The sequence below is a fragment of the Ovis aries genome, chromosome 13, assembly GCF_016772045.2.
Source record: "Ovis aries strain OAR_USU_Benz2616 breed Rambouillet chromosome 13, ARS-UI_Ramb_v3.0, whole genome shotgun sequence".
Taxonomy (NCBI): Eukaryota; Metazoa; Chordata; class Mammalia; order Artiodactyla; family Bovidae; genus Ovis; species Ovis aries.
The window spans coordinates 21,594,563-21,609,334 of NC_056066.1; the positions used below are offsets into that span (position 1 = coordinate 21,594,563).

The window sequence follows — 14,772 nt, forward strand, 5'->3', positions numbered from 1 at the left end:
CCATCCAATCTGAAAACTGGACTGCTGCTGCTGCTAAGTCCCTTCAGTTGTGTTCAACTCTGCGCGACCCCATAGACGGCAGCCCACCAGGCTCCCCCATCCCTGGGATTCTCCAGGCAAGAACACTGGAGTGGGTTGCCATTTCCTTCTCCAGTGCGTGAAAGTGAAAAGTGAAAGTGAAGTTGCTCCGTCGTGTCCAACTCCTAGTGACCCCATGGACTGCAGCCTACCAGGCTCCTCTGTCCATGGGATTTTCCAGGCAAGAGTACTGGAGTGGGCTGCTATTGCCTTCTCCGAAAACTGGGCAGGCAAAACTTATAACTGTTTGAGAGGATGAAGGTAATTTGCTGAAAGTTGTATCACCCTGTAATAAAGTCATGTTTATCTGCCCAAGACTGTAAATACTTAGACTGAAAAAAATGTCATAGTTCAGATGATAAATTACATGGCCTCCCTAATTACAGCCTAAAAGTGAAGTTTAACGGTATACACTACCTGGTTCTTAAAGAACATGACTAATGTTGATGTTACACTTTAACATGACATAGAGATTTTACCATATTTGAACAGACCTAAGGGGCATTATTTGACCTGAGGTATAACCAGCCACAAACATACTGAGTAACATTATTTTAAATGCCATATTTCACGGCGATGACTCAGATAATAGATGCTGACCACATTAAACATTTGCTTTATTCATGAAATCAACATTAGAACATATTTATCTTATCTGAGCACTAAATTGCTTTTTTTTTTCTTCTCAGAGATTAGCCATAATTTTAGGTCTCTGCAAATCACCGTCCTCAGTCACTAGTAATTAAACCGTTAATGGCACTATGATAAATAGTAGGCTATTTTGATCATAAGGAGGAAAAAAAGTATCTCCGTTATATAATTAAGCATGAGAGAAAATAAGCTATCATTAGGCTTAAGTTTGGCTCATTATTTTTATCTTTCGCCACCATCTCTTCCCTCTCCCATTCACATTCTTCACAGCAGCGGTATGTGCTGTGGCTACAGCCTCTGATAAGCTCTGACTTGAGCAGAATGTTCAGGACAGGAGCTAGGGATAAAGGTGAAGTATTTATTTCCTCTGCTATGCAGGCAAATAGTTCAGTTTTAAGTGTGCTCTCCATTCCTTTCTTTGGTCTTTATTTAAAAGATAAACACACACACACATACACCTACTAGATGTTTATTGTCACGCATATTACATTTCTAGTGAATTTTACAATATGAGAGACAGTAAGCATATGATCTTAAATTTTTATATAAAGAATACCACGAATTAGTAGCTTCCGTATACTAGGAGAATTGGAAAAAATAGATGAAAGGGAACTACGTCGATGATTAATACTAAAACTTAGGTAAAATGAAAATCACTGAGTAGACAGTCAATTCCAAATCTAACAGATGCCCCATCTATTGGATAGATTGTCTCTCCAATCCCTTTCTTTCCTAACAGTAGAACTCAAGTGTATTTACAGGAGGAGATACACCCCTACCGTAGCCGCAAAGGACAAATTGCTCTGAGACAGGCATGGCTTTCTCATTCCCTTTGGCCAGCGATCGGTCGGGGAGGACAGGTGCCCAGCTCTGGCCATGAGATATTTTGGAAGTCTCCCCAGCATTATTACTGGTGAAGCAAATACAAGGGGAGAGACTTGCTGACACAGTCCATTGACACCTCGCCCATCCACCTTTTGTCTTCCCCAACCACAGGAAAACAGCAGGAACCAGGCCATCACAAGACAATAAACCACCATAATGATGGCAGAGCAGAAGGAAAGGAGCCTGAGAGACTGATAACATCAAGGCCGCAGCCCCTCCATCCAGGATTCATCTCAAAAAAATAGTCAGCTATCTGCTAAGCCCCTGTGCTAGGATCTCCAGGTTCTGTGCAGCCATCTGCACTCACAACCAACACACAATCCAAAGTTGATGACTTAATGTTAAGAAGATGCCCTAAATAATTTACTTTCTGCTGACCTCACCCATTAATCCCAACATGTCTCAACTACAGTTCAACTTAAATTAGTTGAGTGTGCTTCCTCTTCTTAGTCTAGTTTCTTTCACTTTAGTATGAGACCAGCTAATGGCCAAAAGCGGAAGACAGATGTAGAAATGTTAGAGGGTATTTCCTTTTACAAGCATTCTTAACCAGAAGGAGTTAGGAAGTCTTTTCACAAATAGAACCACATTGGCTAAGTGCAATGAACCCTGGAAGACAGAACTGCGGCTCCAGCACTGTGTGTTAACTGAGGCGCTCAGAGCCAAGGCTGCTCTCCCAGGTTACTGAACACCATTGGAGCTTTCTCTGGAGGGGTAACCATGGAATCCCATGTTTTCAGCATCGGGAAGGGTTACCCACAATAAACAATGTTCACTTGCCTGGAAAATGTTCTTCCTGCTGCCACACAAATGAACACCCTAAAAAGGTTTGAATCAAAACACTGAGTCAGAGGCTTCTGGCAGATGCGGGCTCACTTGCTCTGCAGAGACTCTTTATCCTAATTTACAAGAAACATACAAAGGGTCCCTTTAAACCTACTATTTTTTATGACCACCCTACAAAAGGCTCCCAGATCCATGATGCTGACTGCTCAGTGTAGTCAGTGGGTTTGATTTATTCAAGGAATTGATTAGATAGCTGAGTAACAGGACAAAATACCAAAGAGAGGATATCTGGGAAAATAAAAAGCATTACATGGCTAAGAGAAAATTTAAAAGGCTGTCTCAGAGAACCAGGTGTCTTTCAAGATTGGGAAGTGAGCTATGCAGAGGGAAAACCCCACAGTATGGGCAGAGCATGTGCAAAGCAGAAACTAGGCAAGGCAAAAAAAAAAAAAAAAAATTTTTTTCTAATGCCTTATCCTGATCCCCAAAATGAAGCCATCTGATCTGAAAAACAGACATTTCTTTCTATGGAGAATTCTAAACAGTACAAGCCTTCCAGGACTTATCACTAGGCCATTCTTAATGAATTATCTGGCAGGGGCATGATGCAGCCAAGTCTGCAGGTCTGCTGATGAGCCCACACTCTTATGGAGAGGGAGATGGTAAACTGCAAGAGACGAACTGCGGAAGCTCTCAAAGGGCTGTGCAAGAGGATGGGCCACCACAGATTAGATCATCCCTAGCAAGGGAGAATCACTCGGACTATTAAAAGAGGAGGGGCCCTACATGATCAGCTACAAGTCAGAAATTAGGACTAGAAATGGCTGAGGATGCTGTCCTTACTGAGGCTGAGCTAACGGCTTTCTGCAGCAACCCCCCCCCTCCCCCTTAGTCCAAGAAACTGTAAATATCATCACAAAACAGGCAGGAAACAGCATGCTTCCCTACTCATAATCACAGCCATCCACATCTGGACCTCTGCGCACAGTTCTCGTTATTATATCCTGATAAAGACACATGAAACCTCAAAGAGGTCCAGAGAGGAATGATCAGAATGATAATGAAGGGGATGCAGAGAGACTGTGCCATGAAGAGAAATCCATGAAACCAACCTTCTCATCCGGAAAATGGGGCAGAGTCATGAGGGGCTACCAGCCAGGCACTGGACTTGGCCAGATCTAAACCTGATTCTTATCCCCATCCCTGACTAGTCAGGTGGCCATGGACAAGCTACTCACTGCCGGGTTTCACCACCTCTGAACTCGGGCTCACGGGGCCTATGGCACTAGCTCACTGTGGCATGAAATACGGTATTGCATGTGGAGTGCCTGGCACACAACAGCAGAGAAAGGACATCGTGGTGGCCATAGCTGGGGAGTCAGACAGACCTTGTTCCAAATCCCAGGTCAGTGTCTCACTAGCTGTGTGATTTGATCAAGAAAATGTGAGCCTGGGACTTCCCTCGTGGTCCAGGGGTTAAGAATCAGCCTCGCAATGCAAGGGATGCAGGTTCAATCCCTGGACAGGGAACTAAGACCCCACATGCTATGGAGAAGCTAAGACTGCGGGCTGCAACCAGAGAGTCCATGTGCTGCAGTGAAAAATACCACACGCTGCAACAAAGACGTGACGCAGCTAAACAAATATAAATCAGAAAACGTGAGCCAGCGTCTTAAAGCTCCAAGACGTAGGGCTCTACAAAGCAGGCAAGCAGAAACCCAAACTCACCTGGTGACAAGCTGCAAACAGACTGCCTTCAAACAAACAAAAAGGCTCAGGTAAACACGTAGATTTCCCCCTTGGGATATAAAGGATTATAAAACAAAACTAAAGTCCTTGAAGGTTTGTCTTTAAGATTGAGACTGGGGCAAAGACTGGTGGACTAAATTAAATGTGAGCACGAACAGATGGACACTATCAGAGACGTAATAAAGACTTGACTGGAGCTCCAATCTAACTCAATTTGTCCTTTCTATATTTGCTTTTATCTCCGTATTGATGCAATTTCAAATATACATTTTAGACCACCATCTAGTCATGCAGACAACACAACAAAGAGAAGAATTTCAAATTTAAGTTAATCTGCTCCATATAAAAACACTGATGACACCAAGTGTGAATGAACAAATTATTACTTAATAATACTATTTAATTACATTTCTAAAAACAACAGAAATTTGATTCAGTCCAATCCCTGAAACTCTTCCAGAAAGGGTAAATTAAAATCTGATTTAAAAATGACTGTACAAACTCTTCATTCTTTTTTTTTTAAGAAACAAAGAAAGTAATTGTTCAGACTGTTCATTGGTAAATACAAAAATTTCAAAAATTGAACCAGTATTTTAATAAGTATGAAATTCTCTTTGGAAACAAAATGCAAACATGTACACAGATATAAACTAGGCCACAGTAATATGATCTAAATATTTAAGTAGAACAGGCTATGCAATATAAACCTATAATAAACAGAAATTACTCTCACATATTTGACTTTACCTACATGAGAGAGAAATAACATGGCTTTTGCTTTGTCAAAACAGTAAAGGCCATCGCCCCTCACTATAAGATTGGTTTTGAAGTCACTGAGAAATGTTCTTATCACTTACTAACTAAAGTTGTCACTTTAATAGTTTATATAACTTGACTCGGCCACAAATACACCTCAAACAAAACAACACTGAAAGAGGTACTATCTCCAGAGCTACAGGACTTGAAGTTTTAAATGGTCACATTACTAATATTTGTGTAATACACAATAATAAATCGAAGGTAAACTCTGCATGAAAGCTATAGGACAGATAACATAGCAGACTGGCCAAGAGACAGGGCTTCATGTTCAAGTCCTACTCCCCACTACTTAACTGTGTGATCCAAGAAAATTACTTAACCTCTCAGACGGAGCCTTCTTGTCCTTCACCTCTAAAACAGGAACACAAGAGAGCCTGCCTCACAAGCTGCATTACCTGGCACTTAGTCCTCAATAAATCTTAGCTGTTGCTGCTTTTACTATCACTGTTGTTGCTGTTATCATCTCATTATTATTATAGCTTACAAAGAACTTTTACATATAGTAGCTTGTGACAAATATTAAGAAATGGCACAGAGAAACACTCAATTTAAAATGTAATTACAGTACATGTCAAGGATACAGGAAGGAGTCTGATTTCCACCATCCTGGCTCTTCTAACAAACCAGAAGGGAGCACAGAATCATATATAAAATGTGATTGGATGGATACAAAATTAATTTATGGAGACAACTGTTAATAACAGCTAGCATCTTGTTGCTCACAATGTTTCAGACAATTTACTAAACACTTCAAATGTGTTATTATTTCTTAATCTTAGTATTTTAAATGCTTCCCTTGAGGAACTGTGTCCTGCCAGCCTGCCCAGGGTTACTGTTAAACTACTCAGGCAGGCTGATTTCAGAGAACACTGACTATATGGCCCAGGACTGATTTCCTCTGCAAATAAAAGTCTATAAACTATTCTGATCATCTTGCTTAAGAACAACAGCAGAAACAAGCAGTTCTCTGCTCCCCTTTCTAGATAAGACAGGCACCTGCTCACGCTTCATGAGCCATCTTCCCTGTGTACCAGCAATTCTCTTCTAACTGTTCTAGTGAGGACCATCTAAATTCTCATCCCACGAGAAGAACACATTTCCCTTGCTTCTGCCATCCTAGTTTACATATTTACTATAGAGAAACAGATAGACAGAAATATATAGATTGTTGTTGTTCAGTCACCAAATTGTGTCTGACTTTTTGTGACCCAATAGACTGCAGCACACCAGCCTCCTCTGTCCTCCACTATCTCCCAGAGATAACCCATATTAATTAATGTACTGGAGTGGGTTGCCATTTCCTTCTCCAGGGGATCTTCCCAACCCAGGGATGGAACCCGGGTCTCCCGCACTGCAGGCAGACGCTTTACCATCTGAGCCACCAGGGAAACCCAATTAATTCTGTAATTCTAGGATTCCCTCGATATACAACATAAACTGATCCCAGTTAACAAAAAAAGTCACAACAACAATGCTCCTTTCACTAATAGTATCATCCACATCCAGTTCAGAGTTCTCAATATGCAGTTCAGTAAACTGTGAATCCTAAATTGCTAATAAATGTTAGATGCACATAGAAACATTCATGTTTCTGGTCTGGAAAACTACTGGATTCATCAGATTCCATAAAAGCTACTCAAAATGCTAAAAACCATTCATTTAGATAGAGATCCTCTCAAAACAAATTACCTCATTACACAAATAGTAAAAAGCTTTGTATTCTCAGTGGAATATGCTCAGAAATTTGATGCTTTATGATTTCATGCCAGAGTGACAGTGAAGTTCAAGAAGGGACAAGATTCTGGCTTAAGAACATGGAGACATGTCCCCACAGAAATTCTCTGTCTAGGTGACCTTGGGAAAACCATCTAACATTTCTGGACTTCGTTCCATGATTGGGAAAATCACTGGGTTTTAAATAAATGATTTCAGGGTTTTCTCTTCAGCTCTCTGATTCTATGATATAATCATGCCACATACGCAAGGCAAAACAGATAAAAATTTTTAAGCCACTTACATCACTAATGAGTTCAGTGCACCTTCTGGCCAACTCCATACTCAGGTCTTCAATAACAGGCTTAAAGAATACCTGTCCAGGGAAAAAGGAAAGGAAACATTTTCCTCATCATCAATTTTAAGGAATGAACACCACGCCTCAGCAAGCGCCTTCTCACCCACCTTGTCTTCTTCATTTTCTTCTTCCCCTGTTTTTCCTTCTTCAGTTTCATCTTTCACATCCTCAAATACAGGAACCCTCATTTTTACTCTTTATATATATATAAAATTCACAAGTGCAGCACCTTTTTATATCCTGCAGCACCCTTGAGATCTTGGCATCTCTGTGTTCTGGCAAAAATGACCTTGCCCAGGCCTCCTCCCTATTTAGCTCACTCTTCACCCTCCTTATCACAGCTGCGTGTGAGTGGATAGAACCAGATCACTGAGGCTGGCAAGGACTAGCCTCATAAGAGGAAAGAATATTTTAATAAGCAAAATTCAATTTTGTGAACTTTTCAAGTCAACATTCTTTAAACTGAGACAAGTTTATTAACATTTAATGAATTCAATTCATTCATAAAATAGTTTGAACAAGACTTAGAGATTCTGGGAAAACCACTCAGCTATAACACTCAAGATAACACAGTGGAAAGCCTACTATCTCAAAGATTCCTCAACTCCATCTAAATAAAGCTTTCACTGGAATGTCAGACATACCCCAGAGCTGGTATGGTGAAGCTGGATCATTAAACTCATTTCATTAAGTTAAATTAAAATTTTTATGAGACATATATATACTTTTTCAGTCTAAAAAAGTACTTTATATTAGCTGATTAAAGGCTAGTAATTTATCATGGAAAGCCCTTTGAACCACTTCGAAGAATCTATTCTGAGTTAATTATGGTTGTTAATCATACATTGCTATTGTATTATTTTAATTGTAAACATCATTAAACATGAGAAGCTATAGTTAACATAGGCTGATATATTATTTAAGAATTCTAGAAACATCATTATTTCAAAAAATAATAAGTACCCTCTTTCAATTCTGCCTATAGGGTCAATTTTTACAGATTTCACTAGATATCTGTATATTTCTCAATGTGTAATACATGCTTGGAAAGATTTAGAAGAATAAACTATAACAATATTTACAATGCAGTATGTATCACCAGTTATATAATTTAAAATGTATTTCTCAAAACAAATCCTTTAATGTCAACTGGGGTAGTTCTAAGACTATACAGCTCAATTTATCAATTTGTTTTTTTAAATCCTAGGATAAATTAATGTTTATAAAGCCATAGCATATCAGTGTGGGACATAATAAAAGTACCTTATGGTGAATAATGAAACAAATGATATAAAACATAACTTTAATCAAAAAATACATTCCAAGCAGAAAAGTATAATAATGTTTTTTTCTTAATAGCATATCTAGTTGTTGGGGTTTTTTTTTCTGTTTTTGGAGTATAATTGCTTTACAATGTTGTGTTAGTATCATATTTCGTTTTAAATTTTGTAAATTGCCTTGGCCTTGCCTAAAAATTCTGAAAAGAAAAAAATTCTATACAATCATCATGTACAGATGTCAAATTGTGTTGTATGAGGCTAAAATTCTGCAGAATACTCTGAAGGGGAAAAGGGGGTTTCTTTAACAAACATGTCTGGGGAAACCTGTATACTAATCTATACCCCTGCCACTTATAGATCCACAAGGCATAATGACACTTTAGAAGCTCCCACACCACACCTTAGAAGACCCATAACCAAGAAAACTATTTAAGTTTGCTTAACCCAGCAATTCCCCAAAACGAAAGCCTATTCATCTAATCTAATCTATCTACTACCTACTTACATACCTACCTACCTACCTATCTGTTCTTTTATTGACATTTGATATTGCAGAAAACTAACATTCTTCTGTGAAATATTACTTAGGGAAACATTGTTTTATTCTGAAAAAAAATGGTTGTGTTCTATTAAGAGTTGATCATTTTATGAAGTGACTTTTAATGTGAACTTAGTGGCATTATATAACCTGCGTACCGGCAAAATGACAAAAAGAAATGCCCCAAGGGTTCTGAAACTGGAAACTTTAACTTTATAATCATAGTAATGGGGACTTCCCTGGTGGTCCAGCGGTTAAGACTCCATGCTTCCAATGTAAGGGGTGAGGGTTCAATCCCTGGTTAGGGAACTAAGATCCCAACTGTTGTATGGCATGGTCAAGAAAATATAAACAAATAAATAAAGATAAAATCATAGCCATGTCATGCCAGCGTAGAGAATTCTATGAGGAAATTCTCTGTATGTCATATTTGTTTCATAAAAGAGAAGAATGTGTGGACTCTACTTGTTTCCCTCAAGCCCCTGCCAAAAGACTATTCCAGTATTCTATAGAAACTATATTACACTATCTTTATTTGGAAATAGGAATCTTGCAAACTTCTAGAAGCATAGGAAGAAAATCTTGCCAAAGCTGTCTAAGATGCATTGCCTGGCTAGTGTTTGAGGTGACAGTACTTGCAAAGCTCATGGTGACACCTCCTCTCTATGGTGAGTTACCTTGGTCAGACTTCAGTGGCTGCTATTTTCTCATTTTCCATCATACAACAAATTCTTATTGTCTCTCCACTGTGCTGGAAGAAAATAATCTGTTGAGATTATGCACAAAAGTTTGGAAATCAAAAACAAATGCCATATACAACGTGAACACAAATTTTCCATGTAAGGTTTTAAAACCAGAATTTTAAAACTATAGGCATCCTTAAGAAGTCTATCCTGCTAAAGCCCTTTCTTTCATACAGAACAAAATTGATATCAACAGAAATTATTTGTCTTATTCACAAAGTTATCTAGTGGAGCATTAGGACCAAAATTTAACTAGAGCCCTATGTTCATTCATTCAAAGAAATGTGGTTATTCCAGGCACTGAATTTGATGTTAGATGTGTAATGGTGAGTAAAATTTAATTTGTGCTAAAATGAGGTGGGAAATTTTTTTAAAAAATCATTTAAGACTTGCTGTAGGTACTCCTTAATGGAATGTTTGGCAAGCTAGATACATTACTACTTTTGACTGAATGCATTTTTTTCCATTTACCTGTAGGTATAATATAGAATTCATGTAAAAATTTCTGTTAAACATTTTAAGCCCTGAACTTCATCACAGTAAAGGTCTCTTAATAGCTTCAAAATGGGACTTTGGGGATATGAAGGAAGTATTCTTCATGGATAGCTATCATGTTTCAAAATTCCCCAATTTTCTTTTTTTTTTTTTAAACCATGTTAAATGCTATATTTTAATACATATTTTCACCTTAGGCTGAGCCAAAAGGGAATATCTGTATAGCTGTTAAGCCCTTTTACTTACCGAACATTTCATTTCTGTCATCTACCTTTTACTTTCCTACTCTACCCACTCCCTGATTGAGGGTGATACCAAGGGTGGGATCATATTATCTACTGCAAACACCCCCTGAGGTCCAGGTCCAGCTCTCCCACACCCTCTAGGGAAAATTATTTAATCCCTCTCTGGCTCAAAGTCTCCATTATCAAGCAGAAAAACTGAATTGCCCAAAGTTAATAAAAGGAAAGTACCTAAAAATAGGAAAGCCCCTTACAAACATAAGAGTTTTCAACTATCAAATAAAGGTACACAGTTCCAGGGAAAGAACTTGATATCGAAAGATCATCTCATTTGAAAGAGTAAATTCTAAACCTTCAATATGTTTTTAAAGCCCAGGAAGTCTTCATGCAGCATAACAACCCAAAGACAAGAGCTAACTTGTGTATTTGTAGTACAGAAGTCTTCCATATTTTTATGGTTTGACGTTTATGTATAAGCAAATCTATTTCTATAACAACTGACAGGTCCCAGGGGTAATTCAGGTCTCTGGAGACACAGACCCTGACCAAGGAAGCAAGTCTACACCATCATCACGAGTCAGGCAGTGTCTGTCTTCTTGTTCTTTAAGGTCACATACAATAAGAATCTCTTGAATTTTGAGAAGTGTTTCATATTTATTTCACTTTTTTTTCCTTTCTGTTCTCTGCAGTGATGGAACATGTGGTTCTTCCCTAACATGGTGATGAGTGACTTGCAAATGAAATTCCATAATAAACAACTGAAATAGATTGAGATTCAGCTCTGTGTTGAGGGATATTTAGAGATAAACTGAATATTTCCAGTTTAAAAATTAATAATTCAACATATCTTATTATAACATATTCCACCTACATGGTAAATGAGAGAGAAGCCTGCCTGCCTTGGCAGTCTTTTCAAGTACTCATTTTGCTTTTTTTTTTTTTTTTTAAATGACTATCCCCAGAAGGTTCTTGCTTCTCAGTTGAATCCCTGATTATTTTACTTTTGCCTTATGTGTTTCTTCACCATTTGGCATCTATCTAAAAGAGAACTTTACTAAGAGATGAGGGGGAGAAATCATTTCTTAAAACAAGAAATATAAGCTCTCTAGGGCAATTCGTCTTCTTTATAAAAGAGAAGAGTCCTGCTTATTATTAGCCCAATCTGTTTTTACAGTTAACACTCATTAAGTCTATCCTCTCCTTTTTAATGGCTATTTCATTACTGTTTGTTAATGAGAAATCTAAAGGATGCGAAGCAACTGAATAATTGTCACCATTACCAATTTTGCCATTAAAATAAGATTTTTAAAAAACCTTTATTTTATATTGGAGTATAACTGATTAATGGGGCTTCTCTGGTGGCTCAGTGATAAAGAATCCTTCTGCCAATGCAGGAGACGCATGTTCAATCCCTGAATTGGGAAGATGCCTTAGAGGAGGAAATGACAATCCACCCCAGCATTCTGCCTGGAAAACCCACGGACAGAGGAGCCTGGTGGGCTACAGTCCATGGGGTCACAAAGAGTCGGACATGACTTAGCAACTAAACAGCAACAACAGTAACACAGCTGATAAACAACGCTGTGACGGTTTCAGGTGCACAGCAGAGCGACTTGGCCACGTCCTATCCACGCTGCCGCATAATTGAGATCGACATGTGCACACTTCTATGTTTAAAATAGATAACCAACAAGGACCTACTGGATACCACAGGGAACTCTGCTAAAATTAGATTTAATTTAAAAGAAAGATTTAATAGTTTTTCTGTATTGAACTTCCTATTTTTACAAATATAGATCCTACTCACAAATGAAAGCCACACATCTACACTTGTGTTGGAGGAAGAGACGAACAAGAAACCACAAATAATCTTTGGCACAACAATTTGCAGGTTGGGGATGGCTGGGATGCCAAAATTATAATATCTATTCTTCTAAGTATATTGACAAGAGGGGAAAAAAAAGAGTTCTCTTATTCAGAGTCTCCATTAACATAAGTACCCAGTGAACTGAAAGAAGACTTTGGTTCAGTTTGCTACTTACTTGAGTTATTTGTTCCAATTTAATAACAACAAAGCCAAAACCATAAGCACTTCTGAAATCCTTTCCACCAAGAGAAGCCCAAGGTTTGAATGGCTTCTGTGTAGCTTGTCATCAGAACCAAAGTGTCAAGCACGAAAAAAAACCATCTTGACTCTTCTGAAAAAGTATGCCTTTCCTAGAGTTTTGTGTGAGAGGTGTCAGGGGAAAACGGTGAAAGACTCTGAAATTGGTGGGGGAAAAAAAATTACATCTTGTCTTATCTAGCATTACCTTCTGGTTAATCTGGCCTTTCACTATTTTTAAACTACTTACCCACACCATAAATTATTGAAAACTGATAACAATGCTAATGATGTTTTAGCCATACAAATGCAAATGAATTGTGTCCTGGGGAAGGGTAATTGATTATTGGCTTCTTGATAGATCCTTTTATAGCTATCTGTAAATTCAATTCATCATTCCCCATTACTCATTTATGTTTGGTTCTTCAAATTCACCTTTTAACCTACTGTAATATCTTTCTGGTGTCCTCAATTAATGAGTTAAAATCTTTGAAATGTGTTCATTTTATGTTTTATGAGAATCATGGTTTCACCTTTCCTTAAGAAAACCCTTTAACAGATGCAAATAATTTTATTTCTTCCCTTTGACATACAGTAAAAGTAAAAATTAATAAAGTCATATTAGATAAAGCTATATTCTCTAAATTGTGAGCTATAGCTATAAAATTTTTTGGTGTATATGAAAATTAGCTTTTTGTTTTGTTTTGCTTTTTTAAAAAGGTCTGATCTCATTTGACTATTGGCAAATGCCACATGTGTGCTTGTATATATGTACATTCACACGCAAAACACACACACATAACACACACATGCACTCAAGCAGAGTTAATTCCTCACAGCTGCCAGTTTCCTCTTGAAAAGCATACAAGGCTTCAATAAATGCAAAAACTTAATTACTTCTCACATCTGGAAAAACTTGAATATGAGAGTGGATTTATTGAAGAAGCTCTTTGCTTGGCTGTCAACACCGTATCAAGAGCCAGAGTGTGGGCTTGATCAGTGTTGGCAATTCTTTAACCCTTCAGAGGTAGATGTCCTCCCAATTAATTCATAGCATGTCCTGCTTACATGATTTAAGGATTTTATCAAAACACAGTAAATAATTTCCTAGTCATTTATGGAGAAAAGCTGTTTCTGTCATGTTTCCAGACGGGAAGAATCATATATTGAAACGTGGAAATAATGAGGAAGTCTTTATAGTCAAGGAAAAAGGGAAAGGCTTTGGAGTTGAAGCCATATTGAAAACAGTCAATGGAACAATAACTTGTGTAAACACATGTGAAACAATTCAGCCCTTTTTGGAGAAAGTATAACAATGTCTCTAAAACGCAAGTAGGGAGTTGCATGAGCTCAGAGCAAGAAGATCTAGCAGAAACCAAGTAATGGGCAGATCTCCCCCTAGAGAGAATACTTAAGCCAGAATTAGGCAAAGAAATGGGGTATATGGAAGACATCCAAAGAACATTTGCAGAGACCCAGAGATAAAGCCAGAGGAACCAAGATTTCAATGTCACTGGAGCATAAAACGGGGAGAGATGAGGGCATCAGGGAGAACTCCATGTAGTGTGTGTGTGGGAATCACTTACCGAACACCGTGACCGTAAGCAGGTCTGAGTCACAGACTTTTAAAATAACACATTCCCTGGTCAACTAATCACAGAAACATCTTTACACCTACTTTACACCTTCAGGTGCCTTGAATTTAATTTTTACCCCTTCATTTTATCACTGGCCAACTGAAATATTCCTCTTACCTGGACCTTATGAAGATTTATACTGAAAAAATTATCCCCAATTGTACCTAATGAAGAAAAATATGTAAGGGAAATATATTTTTATTATATATCCCCCCAATTAAATGAAAATTATGTTAAATGTTGTTTATAAGTTTCACACTTCTACATTGCTATAATTACAATTCTATCATTAAAATGCACTTTTTTTCTACTTTTTACTATACAAGCGTTATTGATACTTCTACTTGAACCTTAAGCATCCAATTACTGTACCTAAGCTGGCTAAATATTTCTATCCTGAAGCCATGATTTCATTATTGGATAAGACCAGGAAAACAACACAACTGACCCTTACAAGTTTGTAACTTTTGAAGCACTAAGTCCCGAGTTTTGTTCCAACTGTTTTCATGGATTTTTCTTCATGTGTAACTCAAAATATAAGACACTATCAAAATAAGACCATAATTAAAGTAACTGTATCATTAAGACAGCTATAAAGTTCAGTTCAGTTCAGTTCATTCGCTCAGTCGTGTCTGATTCTGCGACCCCATGAATCAATCATAGCACGCCAGGCCTCCCTGTCCATCACCAACTC

At 37.9% G+C, this 14,772-nt stretch overlaps 1 protein-coding gene across 11 annotated transcripts in view; it reads right to left on the reverse strand.

Annotated features, from left to right (window-relative positions):
- The window catches only part of NEBL (nebulette), a 386,786-nt gene that overhangs the window by 112,561 nt on the left and 259,453 nt on the right, over window positions 1-14,772 (reverse strand). For 9 of the 11 annotated variants that reach the window (XM_060397270.1, XM_060397271.1, XM_012188294.5 and 6 more), the window contains exons 1-2: window positions 7,147-7,309; window positions 6,986-7,057 (exon numbers count right to left, since the gene is read on the reverse strand). The exons of the other annotated variants lie outside the window; for them this stretch is intronic. In XM_060397270.1, coding sequence (XP_060253253.1) covers window positions 6,986-7,057; window positions 7,147-7,227 — 153 coding nt within the window. In that variant the 5' untranslated portion in view covers window positions 7,228-7,309. Of the gene's footprint in view, window positions 1-6,985; window positions 7,058-7,146; window positions 7,310-14,772 lie in introns of those variants that run through there. 11 annotated transcript variants of the gene reach the window in all.